The following is a 25,848-nucleotide window of genomic DNA, read 5'->3' on the forward strand; positions in this document are numbered from 1 at the left end:
TTATGTAAAATTCATTTATTCAGGGCCACTTTTATAGACTAAGATAATACCAAATTAAAAAAAAAATGACAAAATCATTTTCACGTACATTTAGAGAGAATTTTATTGTGCGCATGACTAATAAATGATTCGCTAATTGATTTTTCATTCGTATATCCTTATATTCAAACACAATTAAAATTGTGATTGCATTCTGAGCTGAATACATTCCGATTGCTTTTAAATAATATACAGAAACATCTACAGCAAAAGGACTCCAAAAATGAACACACAAAAGTGACATATACAAACACATAATGAAATAACAAATGAGAAACCCATAAATTTGAAAAATTCGTAATTAGCAAGTGGTGTACTAATTTAAAATTCTTTTTAAAATACAAGAGGCAATACATTCGTTAGATGATATATCATATATCGAAAAAAAATTCTATGTAGTCAAAACACATTTTAATGTAATTGCAACATTGCAATTATTAAATATACCACACTGTTGTGCTGTGTGCATACAACAATTAACACCTTTGAGATTACTTTTTAAAAGTCCTTGAAAAGTAGAAATAACATTCATTTACTTCAATAATACAAAGCAAAAACAATTCTATGAAAATATTACAAATTAAGATCAAATACAGGAGAGAGAAGAATATTATGCAATGTGTTTTTTGACATATCTGACCTGTCTTCTCGTCGGTAGGTGCGAGAAATTATTTCATATGTATTTTTTTTTTTTTTTTTAATTATTCAGGAACTTATTTATGCAAATGCCTTTGTAACACGGCGAATCAATGCTAAATCCAATTGATTGTTTTATTTGGCACAATCCTGTTTAGTATTTTGAAAAGTGTGTATTATGTTTACCTAATGTTCTTATACGACATGCATTATCATATGTATTATCTAACTCTACCGCTGGTCTAGCAGTTGGAGCGAACGCTGTTGGTGCACGTCCTCCCGAATCCGATTCCTTGTGAGAGAGCATCAGACGTATTACGGTGTTTCGGATTCCCCGTAAACTGTAGGTCCACGTTTCATATAGCTCGGTGCTGAAATAGGACACTAAACTTCCATAACAACATCATATATCGTTGGCGTTCAGGCAGAAGTCACTAACTCCAATAGTTAGTACTTCCAGTATGACGATACACAATGTGAAACACACGACGTTCTAACATTGTCAGGCTAGATGTAGCAGGTGAAACTGCGATGCTAACCGTGATTATCCTTAGCATAACAATGCCATCTGCTACATCTAGCCTCATAATACGTATCAGAACATCGTATATTCTGCCTGAACGCCGATGATATATTCCCTAATAAGGATTGAATTTTGTTGTTAATTCTCAAAGTAATTACGTATATTTTTCATGCAGTGTTAATAAGTTGACTGCACTGTTTAAAAAGAAAGAATTTAGGAGTATAGGTTTTTCCTTTTCTTATAAAATAAATAAATAAATGTTTACTTAACGAACTGAAAATTTTGATACGTTGTCAGTCCGAGGCAGACTCGATTAGAAATGTATTTGTTACTTATGAAACCATTATTATGATCTATTATTAAAAGTGAAGTTGTGAAAAACTGTCAGGATGACCGGCCACGTTACTCGAACTCACGATCCAATAATTTTGAAAGAAAACCATTACATTTTCTAATATAACATATTCATTACAAGCTGATAAAAATTTCAAACGCCTGTCCAAGGATCAGAGTGTGACAATGAATGGAAATTATCTACGAGCACCAGTAGCATTAACTGATTTTTCACATATGACATGACGTGTATATTAAAGACTTAACGACACTTTCGTAAGTACATCCGTCGACGTTATCGTAACCGATAAAAACTAGCATTACTTTTTGAACTAATTTAAATACGATTATACCTGAAAAACTATTAAGACTTCTTGATTATTTTAGAGGACAGATTATTTTATTGTCTTTACGAAGGGTATTTTATAATATTCGATTATCCACCTATTCAACATTAACTCCCTCATTTATACATATATGAGTAATATTGATTCTAAAATGACAATTATTATATTTTGTTGAAGGCGAGCTGAAGAATAACGAACAGCTATAGCAAAAGCAATGCAAAATAAATATATTTGACATAAATATATTTAGTGTGTACATAATTAAAAAAGAATTTTATACGATATTAATACATGTTTATCCTTTCCTGTTTTCACTGCATAATACCAATACATAGAAGTCATGCTTATTCTTTGCTCGCCTATTGAAATAATATTACTATTGTATGCCATTACTGAAATATTGGTCCACTGCAAGTTCTAGGAATATATAACAAAAAAAAAAAAAAAAAAAAGGAAAGAAGATATTGGCATAGTCTTTACAAAAATACATTAAATTCATCGTGTACTTTTCTCTCTGTACTACTTACTTCACTTCATATCCCAACTCTTTCATACAAGGCAATTCTTAACGAGTTTATTTTAACATTTCGTAGAACAAATACTACAGACCATTCTGAAAGACAATCATACACATGATCAAACGATTTCCTCTCTTTCCTTCACATACATATACATGAACCATTCTTCGCATTGCTTAAACCTATAAAATAATTTGGTTTCTGTACAGCACAAAATACGTGTATATGATAAAACTAAATTATGAAACTAGTATCTGATAATAATACCTAACAAAGAGATCTGTTTACCTAACAGGACGTATAAGAACGTAACTTACTCTCTAATAGTAACTAAATGTATTCTCTGCAGCTCTCCTCGTGTGAAACATTGTTGACAGTAATCACGCACCATACTTTAAAGTTGTCCTACACTTCCCCATATGTATATACACAAATATCACCATGGTAAACAGGCTCATAAATTAAATATATATATATATATCTTATACAAAATGTAAAAGTACATCACAGTTGTTTTCTTTGTATTCTAAGAAGAAAAAATTTAGTAGATTAATGGAGCAAGCTCCACAAAATATCGATTTCCATATTATGTCTCACAATTCATTCACATGACAGGATCCTCACACCGAATGAGGTGCTATGTACTCCTCATGGCTAGCCTCTGCCTGTGTACTATGCGATGTCTGAGGGTCTTTGGGTTCACCTTCATTGGTCTTATCTGCTCCTCCTCCATTTAACAGTCTTTGTCTTTCTCGATACATGCTCACGCGAATGTTTTCCAATTGATGGTATCGACACAGCTTCAAAATCGCGAATACAGATAGGCCAACCCAACAGGCCCATGATGACCACGCTCCAAACTGTAAGATAACATAATCAAAGTGAGTGATATTGACACGCTAACACTGAAGCACACACTTTGAAATTTAAACAATGTTACAGTTTACAGATTTAACTCTCTTTTCGGTGTCAGGGCTACATTAAACAGGACCTTTTAAAGTAGGATTTGAGCAACTACTTCGAGTCCGTTTTAGACAAGCACGCCCAAAGGAACTGAACCCAGGACCAGGCCATACTCTTGGCCACGATGAATATGAAAAAAACTATGATCTTATAAAAACATTACACGTGAAAATTAATAACAGACACAAAATTATAATCCTGTGAGACATGACTTTATTCTTAAGAGGAAAGGTTTCGTGAAGTTTAAAGATTACCTAGTGTAATATCCTTATTCCCCTTTTAGCTGATTAGTCGCTATAAATTTACAGCTCCGATGGCCTAGGGTCAGTGTATCCTTACACCCCACAGGGAACTTAATTTTGGCGTTTGGGGGGGCGGTCAAATGTTCACGGTCAAATTTTGGCGGGTGGCTCTTCCCTCAGGAGTTTATTGGATCTAGATCAGGGTGCCTAAATACCAAATTAAATATAATATGGTAGTATAGGACCAGGGTATGTACTCCTGTACTCGTAGTTTGAGTGATCTATCTTGTTTCCTTCCATAGTTTTTTTCTTTCTTTTCACCAATTTTATCAGGAGGCACAGTGGCAGAGCACTTAACTCTGGTGCATGGGGTCCCTGGTTTGATTCCCAGCCCAGTAATCTTGTGGTGGACAACATCCTGTCCGTGGGTTTTCTCGGGGTGCTCCCGTTTCCTTCCACATTCTCTCCATTCTCATTCACTTGCCTCAATCACAGTCTCCCTTAACTTAACGGGCATAACCGTGGAACGTTAAACTGAAAGATTTCATTTAATTTGTTTAAGCGATTTTATCTTCTTTGATGAGGATTTATTACGTTATATGGTTATCTATGATGAGGCTTTATTACAACATATAGTCTTCTTAATGAATAGGTACATGGGTTCATTTTCCTCCCCAGGATATAGGTCTCTTGAAACTTAAATTTCGGTATATATGGCCTAGCGTTAAATTTGGGAATTTATTTATTTATTGCCGATCAGTGTAACTGCAAATAAATGTATTCTCATTGAGAAAGAATAAAACAAAATAATAAAGATTAACCTTTTCAATCAATGAAGATAATTTGATTATATGTCCAAAATGTTTCTTGGTTTTTTAAAAAGCTGGCCACTCACATCTCTTTACAAAAAAATTAAAAATAAAAGAAGTCTTACCTACAGTTTGAATCAAATCAAATAAATATGAATTTTCCTTAACGACTGAAATCTTTATTTAGACCCAGTGTATTAGAATTTTTCCCCTCGTAGGGTTGCGGGAATATTATCTTCAAAGGAAGGTGGATTTATATATATATATATATATCAAGGTTGCCAGGGATTTTTTAAATCAATTTTCCCTGACAATTCCAGATTTACCTGGCAAGATCTATTATTTTCCCGACATAATTCCTTTCTCCAAAGAATGAACGGAAAGCTCTCCACATCCACCCACTGCCTTCCATTCACTTTTTTTTTTTCAATTTACATAATTAACAAGATTTAAATCTTTGCTATATCTCTTTCATTACAATAAAATTACAGTAGTGTACTTATGATTGCAGTCTACATAAATAATTTCTGTTATTGAACTTCACACTAAACAAATTACTACTGCATATTTACTTTGTTTCCACAGTTCTCTACCTTAGAGATGCTTTCAAAGTCTCAATTTCATGTTCCAAATTTTGCATTCCATGGAAGTCTCTAATAAAAGTTTTGCTTCCTTTTCATCTAAAATGGTAATCTGATCAGCTATGTGCTTATTTTCCTTTTTCTTTTATTCGTTTGCACTGGTTTTCGTCCTTCTCCTTTGCATGGCTCCTTCATAACGTGCATATGATCCATGTACGTACTGAAGCATTTTTGTCTATATAAATACCAAAGGACCCTCCAGCACACTGTATAGTATTATGAACAACTCGTAAACTCACCAAAGATTTTTCATACATATTTTCTACCAGCATGTCATTGTTAACTGAGAAATCCTTCTGAACGGAAGTATTTCCATGGGAAAGGACAAGTAACATTGTAATTATGTTCTACAAATCAACGAATTCACAATTATCAAGTAGATTGCAATAAAAGACATTTAAGCTATCTGTGTATACATTAAATGTTTAGAATTCCTTCTTCTCTTTTCAGCTTGGGAAGCTACAACTATATTCTTGTTATGGAGTTACTCAAGAACATTATACACGGTCCTTTCGCTTACACTTTGGTTAGTACAAATTTTATTTAGAATAAGACATGACAGATTCCGCACTATTTTGTGTTTTAATGGACATTTTTCAATCATTTTTGAAGTTCTTTAAAAAAAATTAATGTCATCAGTATACAAAACTCCCTGACATTTCCAGATTTTCCAGGTCGCTGGCAAGCCTATATATATATATATATATATATAGCAAGACTGTACAAATCTCCCTTACGTAAATTTTAAGCATTTTTTTCTCCTGGAAAGGTGTAAACTAGACCACCCAAACTTACAGATATATATAATCGAGTGCTAGAGAACATTGACCAGTTTTTATTTTTCTGACTATTTCCAAATTTAAGAGTGGACCCCATCTCGAGGAGAGTTTCAAGGTACTTACGTCCTATGAAAGAAAATTAACACAGGTCCCCATTCATAAGACCACATGTCGTAATCAAACCTCATCATAGAAGATAAATGAGGTTTAAAAAAATCCTAAATTTGATTTTTTGGCAATTTTAGGGAACAGAAAATTAGGTACCACTTGTCCAGCTCCAATATACTCCTGGGCCAAGGCACATCTGCCAAAATTTGACCTTAACTTTTGATCCCCCTCCCAAAAAAAAATGCCAAAAGTAGATACCCTGCCCAAATTTATCCGGGCAAGGAAGTACATTGGTCCTGGACCAAGGTACCTCTAAACTTTTGCTGACTATTTAGCCGAAATGGGAAAGGGAAGGAATACTACTACTACTACCTTTCATCTTATATCCTATTGGTGAATTAAATTGGCGATTTTCGATTACTATGAAGATGATAACATAACGTCATCGAAAATTCAGGACATTGGAGCTACAAATAGGACACAAGTTAAGATAATTAATAACAAAGTTAAAGGTAATTATCCTTTGGTCAATCTTTGGATTATTTTACTTACTACACACCCAAAAACGAATACTGTCTTTCTTACCAGATTAAATTGTTAATCTGTTATTTGGATGAGACTTTTACAGAAAAACAAATTCATTTGAACAACAGAAAACTGTTTTTTACAGAAAACTTTTATCGGTTTTTATATGCATAAAGATATGCTCACTGCAATCTAATCAAACTGATGGTTTGTATCAACTATTTGTGGTCTTTAGATGAGAACTTAGAATAAGGTAATAATCAAGTTTTAAACTCGACCAGATAAATGTTTATGATTTATATACGTTGACTAAATGACATTTATTGGCTCAAGAGGAATAATCTTACTTTTAAGAAAAGACAAGCTAAAAATGCTCAAAAATTCTTTCTTTCTTTCTTTCTTTTTTTTTTAATCTCATTCCGGAATCTATGAGATTGAATGTGGATGCAATAGCGGCAATATATATATATATATATATATATATATATATATATATATATATATATATATATATATATATATATATATATATATAGAGAGAGAGAGAGAGAGAGAGAGAGAGAGAGAGAGAGAGAGAGGGATAGAAAGAGGAGAGAAAGTTAAACAATGTAAGAACACACTGGAGACCATGGATGTTATAAAATAGAGGATCTGCCTTTACAACAAATCGTGAAGCCATACGTCACAGTTTCGCCACTTCCACTCTGCCCACTACGATCGCAATGTTTTGAGCCAACATTCATGGCGGAAAAAAGAGTAGCCAATCAAACATGCCGATGCTAGGTTGTTTTTTGGCTTCATTGAGTTAATATGATGAAGGTACATATGGACAGATTCTCTATTTTATAACATCCTTACTCGAGAATGAAAACAGGTAAACACGGTCACATCGGAATTGTGAAAATATTTGTCTATCAGTAGCCCACAACATATACAAATATTATTGAGCTCTTTTGTGTTTATATGGTTCACGTATGGAAGATCTTGGTTCGGCTCCCGATGGAAGCTCATGTGGTTCGGATCCTACGTTAAAGTGTAAGTCCAGATCTCAACCGCTGTGCAGGACTCTATGTTCCATATCAACAACAATATACAAGTATTACATAAATCATCATCAAAAATTAAACACTACACAATATTAAAATAAATTAAGAATTCATTATTTAATATTGTTTTCAATTACTTTCTACAGCCTTCTCATTATCTTCCGCCACTGAATTCTTTCTACAATCAGCACATTATATATATATATATAGGGAGAGAGCAGGGGAACTGGATAAATGTAGTAAGATGGGGGTTGCTAAAGACCAGGGGTTCTTCGCGGATATGATGTCCTTTAATTTCTTTCTGAGAGATGTGGAAAAGGCTGGGAAAAGATTCTGACAATATTTACGTCTAATTTAATTTGAGTTTAATGTCGCTCTTCAGCTATGAGGCTATAGAGACATGACTCTTGAACTTAACGTGGAATTCCCACGGGGAATCGAACCCGCGTCTACCAGAATGGTGGAATGTTATTTTTTGGTAGAATGTTGGAAAGTCATACTGGTGTAGGAACATAGGGTAAGTTTTACACCCGGTTTTCTGTCATTTCTTCGGTGGAGGTGCGGGGTGCTTCAAGTGATGTAAAGACTGAGGGAACGGAATGCTTTTGCTGTGAGCCGAGAAAATCTTTTCGGTTTTTAAGGTGAGGTGGTGACTAATAGATAAGCAAGATTGGTGAGTTTCTGTTGAGAATGGAAGCTATAATGGTTGTAGTAAGGAATTCAATATATATATATATTATTGAATTCAATATAACATATATATTAAGCGGGACGGAACTGTTTCCGTGTAAGATTGAACGAAGAATACTAAGACCTTACGATAGTTGTAGTGGGGTGAGCCTTTGGAGTAGAAGTTTCATATATTGTTGATAGTTTGATGTGTGCGTCGGTCTTAAGATATCCGTTCCAAAGTCTGAAGAACATATCAAGGAGGAAGATGGTTGGAGAAAATCAGACGAATTTGACTGAATGCATATTCTAAAACTGTATTAATAAGTTTCTAGACTGATGAGCCTTGGATCCGTATATTCGACCGTCAAGGTATTCACCAAAAGAGCTGCGGTGGCTCAGTGGTAGAGCGCTGATCTTTGGTGCATTAGGTCCCTGGTTCGATCCTAACCAGTGCCAAATGTACTTTGTGGTGCAAAAACTGTGTGTGGGGGCTTTCAGTCTTCTCCCACTCTTCATTCCACCATTGACATCCATCCCATCATCACCGTGTCTCTTAGCTTCGGTTCATAATCGTGTAACGTTAAACTAAACTAAACTTTAATAATAATAATAATAATAATAATAATAATAATAATAATAATAATAATACACACACACACACACACACACACACACACACATATATATATATATATATATATATATATATATATAGATGTCGAGATAAATCCGGAATATGTTTCAAGGCCTCCCTCTAACGACATGAGCCGGGAGCAGGACAGAAGAGCTGCGACACTTGAGTCACTTCGCCCCGGAAAATCACCCAAGGAGATAATCGAGTGGTTCGGATACAAGAAAACGCATGTGTATGCAATTGCCAACACAAAAAATTCCGAGAAGCCGACGTCCCGGATGAGGTTTCCTCAGACCGTGCAAGCCACAGCAAGCGCTCGGACCGAAAAAGAACAGCAGACTTTGTTGACACGTTGAAAGATAAGATCGTTGACACGTTGAAAGGCCTCAAAATCAACACCGACGTTTACATTGACGTTCTGACGACTGTTGTGAAGCCGTGAATGGATAAAGTGGCTGCTGGAAAGGATTACGTATTTCAGCAGGACTCAGCACCCGCGCACACACCAAGGAAAACTCAGGCGTGGCTCCACACCAATGTGCCCTATCACTGTTCACCCGATCTTTGGCCACCGTCTAGACCAGACTGCAACCCCCTTGATTACTACTTTTGGGGCGACGTCGAAGAAAATGTCAACGCAAAGTCCCACACCACGAAGGACGCACTGCGAGGCCGTATCATGGAGGTGATGACCAATATGGACGAGGAGGAGGTAAAACGTGCGTGTAGCCGGTTCCGAGGCAGACTTGAGCGAGTTGTACAAGCTGACGGCGGTTACATCGGTTCTTTCTGAACAAGTGCCTTACAGTTTTGTGCCACGTTGTGCAGAAAATAATCATTATTTTCTCAGTTATAAGGGTTTTCGTACTTGCGTTTCGTTTTCCGGATTTACCTCGACAGCCCTATATATATATATATATATATATATATATATATATATATATATATATATATATATATATATATATATATATATATATATATATAGATTATTAACTAACTAACTAAAGCCTGTGACAAACATCTTGGCATTTCAGCTAAACGAATAAAACGCAAGCTCTGACACGATGTTGCCGAGTGCTAAGGGGTGTGGCTATGGCTCAGCAGACATACTATAGCGCGATCAGGTGATAGGGGATAGACATGGATGTGTACAAAATAAACGTGGCAATACCGCTGGCCTCTCATTTGCTAGCAGCATTTAAAGGGAACTTGGAGCGCCGCCTGCAAATGCCAAGATGTTTGTCACACCGTTTAACTCTATGGCCTATGGAACCCGGAGGTTCAATACCGCGTTCAGAAAAGCTCTCCACTGACTTCTATCCTTAGCCAATTGGATCCCGTTCCTATTTTGTATTCCCATTTCTGCAAGATCTATCTTAATGTTGTCCTCCCATCTGCGCCTAGGTCTTCCTAATGGTTGTTTTCCGGTTGGTCTTCCAGTTAAGATTCTGAAAGCGTTCCATCCTGGCTACATGATCTGCCCATCTGAGCCTCCTAGACTTGATGACCCTAACAATGTTGGGTAAACCTTATAAATTATGTAATTCCTCGTTATGAAGTTTCCGGGGCCCGAATTATTCGTCTCAGGATCTTGTTCTCAAATACTTTCAACCTATGTTGTTCCTTCCAAGTAAGCGACCATGTTTCACAACCATACAGAACAACAGACACGATTATCGTTTTATATATTTTAAGTTTCAAATTCCTCGACAGAATTCGCGACAAGAGATTTTGAACTGAATAATAACACGAATTCCCTGCTTTTAGTCGACATTTAATTTCTTCGTAAATATGGTTTTCGTCTGTTAATACTGATCCCAGATATTTGAAAGTATCCACTTTATCAAAAGTATTATTCGATATTTTAACCCATTCATAATTTGCCGTATTACGATCCCAACGAACTTCCATGTATTTAGTTTTCTCTGCATTTACTTCTAAACCCATGTCCCTGTAAGCGTTTTATCAGACCTCTGCATTTATTTCTATTGTTCTCCTATCATCCCCTATTAAATTTATATCGTCAGCATACGCCATAACCTGGTGAATTCCACTCAACTGTAGGCCATGATTGCTATCTTGGATTTTCCTTATAGCGTATTCCAGAACACAGTTGAATAATAATGGCGACAACGCATCTCCTTGTTTCAGCCCATTCTCGACGTGAAAGCTCGTGGACAAAAATTTTCCTACCCGGACTTTACTTTGGGATTCATTTAAACATATCTTACTTAATCTAATTAGCTTCTTTGGTATTCCAAATTCTGTAAGAATGTTGTACGATGCTTCTCTCCTAACCGAGTTGTAAGCCTTTCTAAAATCAATCAAGAGTTGATGTACCGGGGTATTGTATTCCCACTTCTTTTCGAGAATTTGGCGAATGGTAAATATTTGGTCGATTTCGTCTAAATCCGCACTGGTAACCTCCAATAATTTCATCTGCGTATGGGGTCAATCTTGCTAATTGAATGTTTGAGAGGATTTTATAGGACGTTGACAGAAGAGAAATGCCTCGATAATTATTACAGTCAGTTTTGCCTCTTTTCTTGTGAATTGGAACAATGACTTGATTCTTTCCATTCTTGTGGCAATTCTTCTTTGTTCCAGATAAGGAGAATGAGTTTGTGTATCTTGTTCCACAATTTTTTGCCTCCAGCTAAAATTAACTCAGCCGGAATTTCGTCTACACCCGGAGATTTGTGTTTCTTTAATTTCTTTATAGCGATTTCTACTTCTATTCCGTTAGGTTCTGGGATATATGGTTCTGCGGTGTGTATTTTTCTTTCTCCATGCACATTAGTTTTTGGCTGCGTGTTAAGCAATTCGTCAAAAAAATCTTTCCATCTATTTAAGATGCTATCTGTGTCAGTGAGAACTGTTCCGTCAGCTTTCTTTAATATATATGCACGAGGTTGATAGCCTTTCTTAATTCGTTGATCCCCTTCTACATGTCCCGATTTTTTTTTTATTTATTTATTTATTTATTTATTTATTTATTAATACTACGTATTATCTTAAAGTTCTTTAATTTTAGCTTTCAAAAAATTGCGTTTCTTTATTCTAAAAGCTTTGGAAGTTTCCCGCCTGATGTCTATGAAATTCTATGTAGTTATTTCATTCGGATTTTGTAGCCAACGTAATTTTGCCTGTTTTCTCTTCTCCGCTAGTTGAATGTATTCCTGGTCGAACCATGTTTTATTCCTACGTGTTTCCGCGTATCCTAATTTTTCTTTTGCTGAAATTTTAATGCTATCTCTAATTTTCCTCCTTTACCTGGCTTTCTTCTGATTTCTTTAAATTAAATCTCTTCGTTTTCAGAAATTGAATACTTCCTTTATTCAACGATAATCTCTCTCTTATTATCGCTGCTACCAGGTAGTGATCAGTGTTACAATCAGCTCCTCTAAACGACCGACATCAATTATGTTAGATTGTCTTCTTCTATCTACTAAAACGTGATTGATTTGATTATGTGTTTTTCCGTCTGGTGAGGTTTAAGTATATTTATGAACGTCGCGATGTGGAAATTTTCTACTCTTCACGATAAAGTTTTTGGATGTTGCGAAGTTCACGAATCTAACATCGTTGTCATTACTTTTCTTATGTAGACTTTCGTTCCCTATAATCGCTTTGAAAATATCCTCTCGTCCTACCTTCGCATTGAAATCCCCTAATAGAATTTTCAAATGGTATCGCGGGAGTTGGTCAAATATCCGTTGCACTTCTTCGTAAAAACTGTCTTTTATGATATATAGGTTATTCAAGAAGAAAATATTTAAGATGTAATAACAATCCAGGGATCGTAATAGTTTCAATGTCTACCTAATCAACAAAAATATGTAGCTAGTCTCGGAAGAAACTGGATGGCACAGTGGTTAACGCAACATCGTAATAAACCGAAGATCTGTGCTCCTAACTTAGGTTAGAAGTACATTTTCACTTTAAGTGATATTAACTAATACAATAAATTAACATAAGCTAACAAAATGTATAATGTAAAATAATGGAGATGGAACGAGGAGAACTCTCTAATACCATCACGTCCTTTTTTTATCATTATTACTAAATGGTTCTCATAATACTTGCTTTAGTACAGCAGATATTGAAATAATTACCTGTGCAGTTCCCATTTGTATATAGAATCCAGATGTTTCAATCCCGTCCTTCCTATCGATATTATTTCCCGCCGCGTCTTCACACCTAAAAATGGAGCAAAAATATACCACAACTGATTTAATATTTCAAAACTTATATAATACCCAAACATGAAAAAATCCACGAATATCTGAGAAAAGAAAAAAGAAATTAAGAGATGGAATGACAGTAATGTCACTGGGGAAGAACAACGAACTCTGGATGGAATGCTTTTGAAATAAATTGCGAATCGTGACAACAATATACTAAAATAAAATGCAAGGAAGGAGAAACGGAAATGTGTGGTCAGAATTCAGACATATCGAGAAAAAAAAAAAAAAAAAAAAGTTGTACGAACTAACACAGAGCATACGAAAGAACAAAGCATGGAACAGGTTCCAATATTCTGTTTTTCCGAAATTCTAGACTAGTAAACCTAGATTTATGGGCGCATATTGGAAAGGTTGATTCCTCATCCCCTAGCTCGAATCAAAGGCATACCAGGAAGACACATTGTGGAGAAATGAAGTACATTAACCCTTCAAGCGGATACTTTTAAAGCAAATTTAGGGTTGTATCGTGTCAACAAAGAACGATATATATTTTCCTTGCGGTGTAATGTTACTAGTAATATAAGTCTACAAAGCAAAACGTAAAGAATTCTTAATGGATACGTACTAAAGATTATAACAAGCAATCATTGAAACATATACATACAAGCTAAAAACACGGTGGTTACGTTAGTTCAAAATCAATATTTTACTAGGCTTCAAAACCTTTGCTGCTTCTAGTTCAACCTGACCTTTAGCACTCCATTAAAATACTCCCACAGGAGGATACTATTTGGCAGATAGTATCACCATCTTAGTTTTAAAGTCCATATTAGAGATCGTTAGTTGGATTGTCTGTCGCCTTCAACGTCATACTGTCTACTAAGGAAGCGAAGAGCTATACGTGATTATCCATCTGAAATTCACAAAGGAAAAGCGGAAGTGTATGATACTAAATGTAAAGATAATACTAAAACAACCGGTGATACAAATTCTTTCAAAAGCGCAGAGAAATTAACAATTCCCTTCGTTCCGGATAACCTGCATTATTAACCACTGTCAGAAGCATTGAGGAGGCAATTCGGAATAAAGGAATTCAACATTTTCTATGGTACAGTATATGATATTTTTTTTTTTTGTATATTTCTTAATGTCTGCATGACGATACCCACAAATCTGACAGACCAGCAAAAAGGTCAGAGAATGATACTATATCCTTGGACAACTTGATGCTTACGCACACGTGAAAATGATTAGGCTATGAAATCTGGTGTTCTTCTACACTCTCGCAACAAAGCAGTTCATTATCGAAATATTCCGATTTCCAAAAAAGAATTCGAAGTCATTTATTTTGCTCACAAGGTCCTGTTGACTGTATTCTGGGACATGCAAGGCATTCTGGTGGTGGAATTTTGTCTATCTTGGATCACTGTAACTGAAACCATTGACGCAAATTAAAAAAAAAAAAAAAAAAAAGTCTTTCTCTTCATCGATAACACCCCAACAAACACTCTTCAAATGTCACATGGTTTCATAACAATGTCCGCCCCAATGTTCGTGCCAAAATGACTTAGTTTGACTGACCAGGAAGAATGGGGACACCAACATGAAACGTTCTAGGTGTCATCCAGAGCTCTTTCAGACATATACAGAACTATAGATGCAAAAGCTCGGAAAATAACACTTTTTTTCAGAAAAGAAATCAATTTTGTGTGTGTGTGTGTCTGGGAAATTTTGAGCTTTTTAAGAATATTTCAATTTAAATGAAGAAATAGCAGTACCGGTACGTGCTACATTTGTTCCATAATAACATGAAACACATTTAATCACTGCGGTTTGAAGAGAAAATCCTTAATAATAATAATCTAAAAAAAAAAAAAAAAAGAAAAGAAAAAAAAACCTGTCATTCGATAACAAAGAAAAAATGCAAATCAGTGTCGCAGTGGATTTTCTAGTTCTAACGAATTGTTTATTGAGTTATTAGATTACGTTCAACGACACAAATCTATATTATAAAATTGAAAGTGATTGTGTTTTTGACTCCTAACCTCTGAAACCACCCGACCGATCTCGATCAAATTTTCAACATTGATAAGATTCGGGCCTGGGTGTGTTTTTACCTATTCACTTTGATGGTGTAACTTACGGGACGGGAATGAGGGGGAGTTATAAAAAAATAAATAAAACTTAATAATAACTTGAACCAAACGACCAATCTCGATCAAGTTCGTGCCAGGGATGGTTTTTATCATTTTACTTTGACGGAACAACGTATTGTGTGCGCAGGGAAAGGTGGCTTCTGACAGTTGGGTAGACCACGTGGAGTATTGCAGGCGCTGATGTCAGAGGCTCCGCAACAGAGACAGTACGTCTGGCGACAAACTTAAGACATTTAACAAGTCGTCTTAACTACCGGCAACAGCGCGGTCAGTGACCTTCGTTGCCTAGAAATAGCGTGAAAGAATACTGCTGTGATTGGCGAACAATCTTCCCTCTCAATTTGTTTACAACACGTGCAGCTATCTGTTAGAGGCCACCGTTCTGTAACTCGATAATAGAGGGGGAGATACACAAAAATCAATACATATAAAAACAAAAGTGACTATGTTCGTGAGTTAATAACTCTTGAACCACCCGATGGATCTCGATCAAACTTTCAACATAGATGAGGTTCGGACCTGGGGTGAGGAGGGGATATATATATATATATATATATATATATATATAAAGTGAAAGTAACCGTCTTTGTGATTTCATCACTCTTGAACCACCAGACCGATCTCGATCAAATTTTCAACATAGATGATTTTCGGACCTGAGATGTTTTTTGTCATATCACTTTGACGGTGCAACTTAGGGAAGGGGAGGAGGAGAGACATTTAAAAATGATCGAAAATGACCGATATTAAAGTCGAATTTATAGTTGTCGGGGTCGCTGAGATGAACAGTGACATTTTGGATGTTGTTTAAATTCAAATTCAGCTCCGCAGTTTGGAGAAGGGGACGGAAATAACAAATATTAGTGTAGAATCCATAGTTTTCGGTATCGCTGAGTTGAACAGTGACACTTCCGATCCCGTTTAAATCCAAATTCAGCATCGCAACTTCGGGGAGGGGGAGGAAGAAGATATATAAAATTGATCGAAAATGACCATTATCACTGTCGAATCCAGTTTCCGGAGGTCACTGTGACGAACAGTGACACTTCCGATGCAGTGCCCCGCAACATTTGTGCGGAATGGGATATATATGTATATATATAAAATCATCGAAAATGACCGATATCAGAGAGCGCTTTAGTAATAATAAAAAGTTACTGACTAACGGAACATATTACTAATTTTCTTAATTTAACCCACCGAAGATGGTAATTGATGCTAGTGTGTTAATAAAAAGTTCAATAGTCTTATCAATAACTCTTCTGAAAGTGTAGAGATTTCATGGAACAAAATTATAGTTTAAAAGAACTAGCGATCATGACACTAGTAGTAAGTCCCCACTAACTTAAGGTTGCTGAATCCAATTAAACTATTTATAAACATAACCGTCCATGGGATCAAGAGAAAAATGACCTCGTGATCCCATGATTTTTTGTCGAGGATGAGGTTGTCAGCCTTACGCCAAACCTCCAAGCTGGAGGACCCCACTTGTCGTAGGTCCGCGACTGCTTATTCAATTTATTCGCAGCTAATCTTTATATCTACAGGCCTTCTCCTCGATCCGCAACTTGAAGACGCGGCATGCCGTGGTGATAGGAACACAAATTACACCGGGTATCATATCATAGGACTGACAAAACTACAAAGGAGACATTAACAACTATTATTATGTTAGAAAGTATTTCTGAAATCATAGTGGTTAATATTTGCGTATGTGGATAGAATACGATATTTTATATCCGTAAAGACCTCTACCCGTAACCACTTTTTATTACACTTGCGAACTATATTATCCCTGAGTATCGAAGTCTTCTAAAACGGCTATGTCCGTCCACCCGTCCGCCTGTCGACGGGTTTGAGAGCAAAAACAGTAAGGCATATCGAGAAGTGGTTTTCTTGCAATCGATTCAGCGCCTCAAGAATAAGTTACATCTCTTTCATTAAGTTTTTATTCAAACTAGAATTTGTTCAAATTAGCAATTTTGGGCTTCAACGTTTATCGCCACAGAATGAAAACGGTAATAGTTAATGATAAGCAGTTTTCTGCAATTGATTCAGTGTCTGAAGGGACTTTACTGTCACTACCCGCAACTCCTCTCTACCGAAACCGCAAGCGTTTGAAATATGCTAGTACTTTCGATTTCAATATTGATGTATATCGAGCGAAAACTGTAAGAGATGTCGAGTAATGGCTGTTTGATACGAATTCAGCATTAGAGAAACACGCTCTATTTTGGTCTTATTCCTCTGTTACACCCAAAAGTTATACTACTTTGAGTATTGAATTTGCAGTTTGGACATCTCACCGTTGTTTCATAATCACACTTGACACGAAACACACTTGTTGTAACCAGTCTACTAGTTTTGAAGTTATTTAAAGCTGAATACTTAAATATACACACACTCACACAACACTTCTTACAGCCTTTAGTATATTAATAAATATACATTACTTACGACTGGAACCGTTGGGTAATATCCTTACACCATACAATAAACCCTAATGTGATCATTAGGGCCGCCACAACAGTCATGAAACAAAGGATAAGGTTTCCAACCACATCAACAAAGGCGGACAAGAAAGAGCTGCAAAAGGAAAAGAAAAACATTTACAACATGAGTACAATACATAAATAATTACACTCGTAAGAACAACTAAACTCTCAATTGCACTCTTAAGCACAACTGAATTCTTCTTAATTTTTTAATAAATTACGAGAGTAAGTTAATAATTATTAGCAATTTTGACATAACTCTTTTTACATTGTTCGTACCGACTTCTGTCCTCGTTTATTTCATTATTATGCTGTTGTGGCCATGCTACGAAAGTTTGATCCTAATTCCTCCATTTGTCTTCATTTTGTTGCAGATAGATCATGGCCGCTCCATTAGAAGTTTGCACCAGAGGAACAAACAAGAGAGAGAGAGGGGCCGCAATCCATCAAAGACTTTCGGTGCAATATGGGAACAGTGTCTTGTCGCAAGTGACTACAGATGGACTGAAAAATTCAAAACAATGGTCTCTGAAGTGTTATGCACGAGGAAGGAGCCGGACCAGCATCTACGGCCACAAATGATGACACATTGAGCGTGCACGTGACATGGTTCTATTAGACAGACGAGTGATTGATAAAATGGCACATCGTCTTGAAATTAGTCATGGTTCCTGATACACCTTTCGACCACAAAAACCGAATCACTGCTCGTTGTTCCTCTTTGGTGCATGGAGCAGCCATGATCTATCTGCAATAAAAGGAAGACAAACGCAGGAATTAGGATCAAACGTTTATAACATGACCACAACAACATAACAATAAAATAAACGAGGACAAGTCAGTATGAACAATGTAAGAAGAGTTATGTCAAAATTGCGGATAATTTTTGACTTACCTTCGTATATCAAATAAATCAAAGCACATTTCAGTGTCAGAATATATGAACTGGCAACATTAATACTACAAAATCATTTCCAGCATACTGAGTAAGAAATCATTTTGTGCAATTTTGCGAAGGAATCACTTACCACAGATAAAAGGAAAAATTGTCAAAACAAAAAGCAACATCTTAGCATGGCTGTTCAGAATAAATTTGTATGATGTCTATTTTAGAAGTGAAGAAATGAATGTTAACTGTTTTATCCAAATAAAATATATAGAGTTCAAATAAATGAGTTTGTTCATGGTAGTTAATGTTAGTTCTGTAACTTTGTTTAAAGTTTATAGGAAGGGTAAATTCATTATCTAGTCGCCTCCAAACTGGATTTTACTTACTTGCACTCACTTCCGGATTATAAAGAAAATGTATCATTGTCCTTAACTAGTACTGTCAGACTTCCGAACAAAGCGAAAGCTAAGCATCTTTCAAATAACTATACACGAACGAGTTCGCACTTTAGGATTAACTGCAATAAATACTATAGCTATAACACATTTAATTATTTACGTATTTGCTTTTATTGACAGTTTTTATTTTCTTCATTTAATATTTACCCACATTAGAAACAACGGAATAAAATTACAATGTGTAACAATGAAAAACAAATAATGTAATAATTAAAGAGTCAATTCTTGTGACGTGAAATATTCTGTTTTTGCAATAAGTTTTAACTCGCGCTACCTCTCTCACTGTATGCCTTTTAGTGAAAGTCAGACATTTAATATATCCATCTTTGTCCACTCTCCAACTCATGTGGAGACAAAAATAACACCAAGATTCTTACAACATATTGAAAAGGCCTTTTTCCTTCAAATCTTCTTACAACTTACACAGAAATTCACTATTTCGAAATTTTATTTTCTCTGCTAGTTCTCTAATGAACAAGAGAAAATTTAAATACACTCAACAGGTAATCATATTCTTCCTACATTATTACAGATTTATTAGAGAATCATCCAACGTCGAATTCTCATTGTCTTCACTGACACCATTATTAATACACTAATCTGAAAAAGGGATTTAGTGATAATCAGATACTAAGAATTAATTTCATAAACAACACTTCTGTACACTGCCATTTTGTAACTTTAAACACAAATCATTTACCTTACTGCTGTCTTAAATGTTACAAATGCAGACACGACGATTGTTTTATAAGTCGTTGACAGTTCAGAGAATAAGATGAGTATTTATTATTATTAGAATGTATTTTATAAGACAAACCTTTCACGAAGTATACATCTATATATTAAAATCCTAGGTTCATATGTTTGTGATCAACCCTTTCGACAGTGAGTTCTCGGGAACTGTATTGATCGACTGCAAATTTTATGTAGATTGTTCAGTTCTAATTGAATATTTAAAAAATGACCGTTATTTCTTTATTACATTTTCTAGGGGTATACTGGAAGTGTTGAAATTTTAAAAGAGTAAATCATCATATCCTATGACTTATACATTCCAACACCATACATGTGTATTCAAGGTTAGTATCTCTCTCCGGCGTTTGTTTCACGACCAAATGATAAAGGAAAACAAAGGATAACCATTTCTCCAATCTAAGATGAATCTTTATTGTTCGGAGTGTTTTGCTCAATGAAGACCATATATCACTGATACTATAATTAAATGTGTGTATAATGTATTTGCTTATTACATAGGTACTGCATGCAAGAAGAAAGTAAATACTGATCACACATAAATTACAAACTCCAATCGGAAGTAGGCTCAAATCTTGCAAAAGGTATAAGATATTGAAAAAATAATCGAAAAAAAAAATCTCTCATTTATGGTACCCCTTGCATTTTTATCAAGATGCCTTTCCTTTTGTGTCTATAAAGAGACATGCACATATGTTGTGAGAAGGACATTCCTACTCATATATGAATGATGCGCAGGTTCAGCTAGTTAATAAAAATAAATTTAATTTAGATTACTACTTTCTTTAACCACAACTTACCTGTCAGTACCTTTATACAGAAACACTGACATCCTGTATATCTGTACGACAGAAGTGATGAACAAAACAACACCAACGAAAATAGTGTAATTACAGTATGCTTGCGACGCCCAATTGACAACAAATTGACCATCACTTTCTCTCCATGTTCCAGTTGAGAACAGCAAACAATGACCTCTAAATAAAACAAAGAAAAAAAATAATAAATGTGTGTATCTATAAATTTGCAATAAAACAATTGAAGAGTAAATTCTACACATTTTTCAAGGATATGGAACAAACTTGGACAGAGCATAGAAGAATGAAGCTGTATTTGCACGGAACTGAACTGTATTCTTCTGTGTATTCTTTACCGCATAGGTATCAGTGACAAAATCAGTTTCTGTGAATATTTCTCATTTCGTAAACCTCGACTTAATCACGTAACTTCAGGTAATAATTTATATATTATTTAATTCTAAAATTTTAAAACAAATCAAGTAATTTATAGTCACAACTTCAGCTCTAAAGTCTCTCATCCATTGAATTTTCTTACGTTTCAGCTGTTTGTTTCAATTGGCCGAAAACTTTCAATACTCACGAATGTACTTTTCAGAATGGTAAAAAGGTGAGCGTAACGATCTTTTATTAAAAGGACTTCTTTAGGGTGGGTAATTAATATACCTAATACTTGGAACGGACAATTGATGAAGAAGCACTTACGTAAACAAAAACGTTCTCTACGCACCAATCATATTACTTTAAACCTTAGTTTAAACATAATGAAATTACTTTGCAATTTTTTTTTTCCTTTTAATGATCTGGTACTAGCTGTTTATAGAATAGCTGAATTTTAATGCAAGTACAGTGTATATGCAAGTGATTAACTCAGTTATAAGAATCATTAATTAAGGCAAGTTTAAGAATTAGTTCTCATGAATATTTTGTTTTAATTTTATGATTAAAGCTCGGAATTAGTGGCAAAATGCCATACACTGCAGATTTCACGATACTTTCAAGAATGCAATTTCACAATTTAGAAGTAATTTGTTTCCATTTTCTCTTCCACTGCTCTTTATCCACGCATGAATGACAGTATAGCAAAGATTTGGCTCGCTCTTCTCAGGCCAAACAATGACTGTTAATATCTGCAGCATATTGACGTTGAAATGTGGCACCTGGAGAGGAGATCTAGTGCATCTTCAGTTCTTGGGATTTTGAGTAGCCAGGTGTGGGCAGTGGTTGTGAGCCACTGGCGTGCGTGACACACAGCTGCTGTTAATGTGCATTTCAGTGTTTTAAGATGTTGAACGTAAGCATTTTAGGAAAGAGACGATGGAAAAATTCGTGAATCTGTTTGGGTGTAGTATGTTTTCAACACATGTTTTTGTACTGTTCTACAAATTATGTGAAAATGTGGTTTCCGCTGAGAAGCGTTATTTTGTCACACTGCAAAACACTGTGAAGTACTGCAAAGCACAAATCTACATCGACACAAAAATAGCTAGTGAAAAGGTTTGATAGCACGTACAATAGAACTATTGACGATATCCTTGGATCAGTGTTCGGCAGGGTTGGCTGGTTTAAACCAGCTGTTTTTTCAAAGAAACCAACTGGTTTAAACTAAAAAAGATAAACCGAAACATGCTTTAAATCGTGTGAACTGCATGGTGACGTTTCAATATTATCAAACTATCTGCATTAGTTTTATCTCCTTTTCACCTTTTAATCAAGGGTTCCCATGTTTAATTCTCGGTCGAACCACAATCCTTCTTTCAAGCGTAAACCAAGTAGCGGTTCGGATGTCATTATAAACGAAAGTCCTCTCCTTGATAACCTCGGAATTACAAGGATGTTAAGCCTAAACATACGAAACAAAAAGAAACTGTATATTTCTGCTTGCCTAAATGCCTGTTGTTTTATAAAGAAGCCAAGGTTGCTTAAATATATTGGTAGAAATTGACAAAATTTATCGACTACCTACGTAGCTTCCAATATTATCTGGGATTAAACTTTCAGTTTTAATTTTACTGAATGATATGCACATACTAAATTTGTAATTTAATACCCCAGATACTGATTATGATACGTTGACCGTAAAATTTTACATGCAAGGCAATAACGGGGTTTTCTCGTTATTGCTTTGCATTTAAAGTAATAAGAGGATTTTCCCGGAGGCTAAGGCGAGAGTTTCTCGATTTAAGAAATTTACTGACCGGAACACCCAACTTAATAATAAAATGGGAGAGTTTTCATTTCCGAATAAGCGAATATACTATTAGTGTTTGAATGTACTCCTTTTAAACTTGGAAGAGCAGAATGAAAGTTTCATCTGCAATTTCTTTCGGATATAAGCCGAGAAGCGGTTTGGATTCCGCTTTAAGCTTATGTGACCCTCTTCCAGCATAACCCCATAGTTGCACAATAACACCAAGGCGAAACAAAAACTTATTTCTGTCCGTAAGTAATATAGCTAAATACACAGAACGAATTATTTAAACAAAAGGAATGATTTTTTTAAACGGTTTTTGCCAACTCTGGTCCCCCAGTTTCAAAACTATCCCTAAACGCTTAAAACAGTAAATATTATTATGGCCTTTACCATTTTTCCTTCGTAGATCTTGAGAACTCGATGGACCCCTGTTATTGGTCTAGTCAATACGTCATTTCATACCTGACATTTGAGATTTCATTTTAGATACGGAAGACCAAAAAGATTTCATCTCTAATAACCAATACGGTACAACATTTCAATAGGCTTTTGCAAGTCGCACACCGCGCACATATCAGTTTCGGAACAATTACTGCCACAGACAAGAACAGATATTCTTTGTAATTATTGCTCTATCAATATTTATAAATAAAAAAAACTGTCAATATAATAAAAAAGGGGTAAGTCTTTACTTTGACTCCAACTGTGACTTTAATCGGTTCTTATAGGTTCAGTTACTTCCTGGAACTGTTTGTGCGTGAGTCACTTGTTGGGACTGTTCGTGCCTTTGGTGTGACGTCTTAGTTCATATTTTTCCCACTAGGTGTCTGTGTAGTCATATGGTAGTTTGTTAGTATGATGTCACATGTTCTGTGTGCATGTATGTGTGTGCTGCTGTTTGTGGCATGCGGGAAGCGCGTAATTGAATTGGTTGAATTGAGTTAGAGAAAACCTATCATAGTTGTGGTCTAAAGCTGAAGATATTTTCGACGTATTGTAAAAGTGGACGTTTATTGGTTTCTTGTTTGTAATAATAGCAAGTGTGCTCGGTTTAATAAAACGACGTGTGTGCGGAAAGGAACATTTTTCAGTAATGTTGAGTATTGTGCATGTGTTCTTGGTATCTTATTTTTTCGTGTGTGGAATCAGCAGTTATGAGTTCATTATTCATGAGTGTTCTCCTATGGCGAAATGGTGAGTGTTTTCTTTTTTTAATTCATAATATTTTTATTCTTGATTTGTTTTGCATTTGAGTATTAGGCAAAGTATTTGGTTTGCTGCTGCTTGTCCTATTGTCTTGTTGAGATGTATTTTTTTTTCTTTGTCATGCACTGATTTATGATTAGAGACGAGTGTTTTTTTTTTTTTTAATTTTTCCCTTCTTATCTTAGCTTTATAGTAGTGGTGTGATTATTTATTATTATTTTGGATGTTTTTATGGTACTTGAGTGGGGGGTTTGGGGGGCGGTAGTCCCCCATTTAGATCTGAAAATTCATAGTCACCGCTTCACCTGGATTGATGTTTAGTAACATTGTGGCCCTTGTACTTATAGTATAATTTTTAACATCGTATAGTAACATTGTGGCCCTTGTACTTATAGTATAATTTTTAACATCGTACATTACTTTCACTGTGTTAGTAATTGTAATCGATTCATGTGATCCGGTTCCGGGAGCAGTTTAGGAATGATTCCTAAACTGCTTCCGGAATCGGATCACATGAATCGGTTGAAGTCACTGTTTGGCTCAAAGTAAAAATTTGCCTCAAAAAGGAAATAAAAGTACAATATTTATATCTTGTGCTACAAAAACACGAAAATGTTGACGATACAGTATTCAGCTATCTTAAATTTAACTGACTCTAGCCAGTTTTCAAATGTTACCTAGTGAAAAATATGCAATTGCAGGATGGAGAAGACCCGCCCATTATTCTTTCACTGATCATTATACTTATTTTATTTTTTTGTATGCAATGCGATATACATTATCTTTATCTACTGATCATATCAGTTATCAGACAAAACATTAAATTGTGCTTAATACAAAATATTAAATTATAATTTGACACTTACTTGAACTCATCTTGATGGACACTCATTGGAACTGTAATACACAAAGACAGAATAAGTGCTATAACATATCCTGCTATTTGGCTCAGTAAAAGTATATTTGAGAGTGCCATTTTAATCTATTTTTAGTTACAACTAACACTGATCAAGTAGTTATCTATAACAATATTTGAGACTTCAACCATCATTATCTCTCAACCTTCCATTATTTACAAACACACAGACTACTCACTAAACTAATTGCACCGGAAAGATCTATGTGACACTTGAACCAATTTATGTGCAAGAAAACGCCATTGTTCCATTACCATCGTAACAGTAAGCAAAATGAAATAAGTATAATATGTCGAATATCGGAAACTATAACACAAATTTTGTGTTCCGTTGGTGCACAATGATGTTTATTGAGAAGCAGGTTTGCATCAACATAACGTAAAACAAATTTACAATAGCACTGGTACAAAAAGTATCTCCACCCCCACAAAAGCCTCATTCCTTACGCTTTGCGACAATGCAAAACCAGATTCGCTATTTACTTTGCGATAATTGGCATAACAGTTACAAAGACTATTTGCACGTTTCGCATTATGTCGCAGTACACGGAATTTTGAGAAAACTGATATAGAAAGACAAATAAATCAGTAGCGTAACGCAAAAATGTCGGGCCCCTCCGCAAGATTATTTTTGGACCCTCCTTCCCATGCCCATTAACTTCCTACTACATTAAAACAAAGGTTAATATATCCATGGAACAGGGGCGGATCCAGGACAGACTTCTGGGGGGGCGGTCGGTAGTAATACTGCTACTTAGAGCTACTTTTAAGAGCTCCAAACTTTTTATGGATGGGTTTGTTTATATATAAAATAAGAAAATTTCCTCTTCTGGGGGAAAGGGCGATAATAAAATTAAAATTAAAATTAATACTCACCGAAAAATGCAAATCTTAACCTCCTTATTTTTCCTTAAACTTCGAGTGCTAATCCTAGCTATCTATATATATAAAAGAGAACGCACAAATCCTTTGTTACCTC

At 35.3% G+C, this 25,848-nt stretch overlaps 1 protein-coding gene across 1 annotated transcript; it reads right to left on the reverse strand.

Annotated features, from left to right (window-relative positions):
* Nucleotides 1–25,193, reverse strand: LOC145663936 (transmembrane protein 179). Its single transcript, XM_081730147.1, has 5 exons — nucleotides 24,820–25,193; nucleotides 20,557–20,733; nucleotides 17,619–17,747; nucleotides 12,934–13,018; nucleotides 1–3,256 (listed from the first exon to the last, which is right to left on the reverse strand). Exons 1-5 carry the CDS (start codon nucleotides 24,927–24,929, stop codon nucleotides 3,017–3,019), a joined length of 741 nt encoding a protein of 246 aa, XP_081586273.1. The 5' UTR covers nucleotides 24,930–25,193; the 3' UTR covers nucleotides 1–3,016.
* Between the last annotated feature and the right edge of the window lie 655 nt (nucleotides 25,194–25,848).

The sequence above is a fragment of the Thermobia domestica genome, chromosome 11 (genome assembly GCF_964235325.1).
Source record: "Thermobia domestica chromosome 11, izTheDome1.hap1.1, whole genome shotgun sequence".
Lineage (NCBI taxonomy): Eukaryota > Metazoa > Arthropoda > Insecta > Zygentoma > Lepismatidae > Thermobia > Thermobia domestica.

Coding starts and splice junctions, on each gene's coding strand:
- LOC145663936 (XM_081730147.1), bottom strand. CDS start 24,929: ATGGCACTCTCAAATATACTTTTACTGAGCCAAATAGCAGGATATGTT. Junction 13,019..17,618: donor ATTACCCAACGGTTCCAGTC/GTAAGTAATGTA, acceptor CTCCATTTTTAG/GTGTGAAGACGCGGCGGGAA. Junction 3,257..12,933: donor TACAAATGGGAACTGCACAG/GTAATTATTTCA, acceptor GTTATCTTACAG/TTTGGAGCGTGGTCATCATG.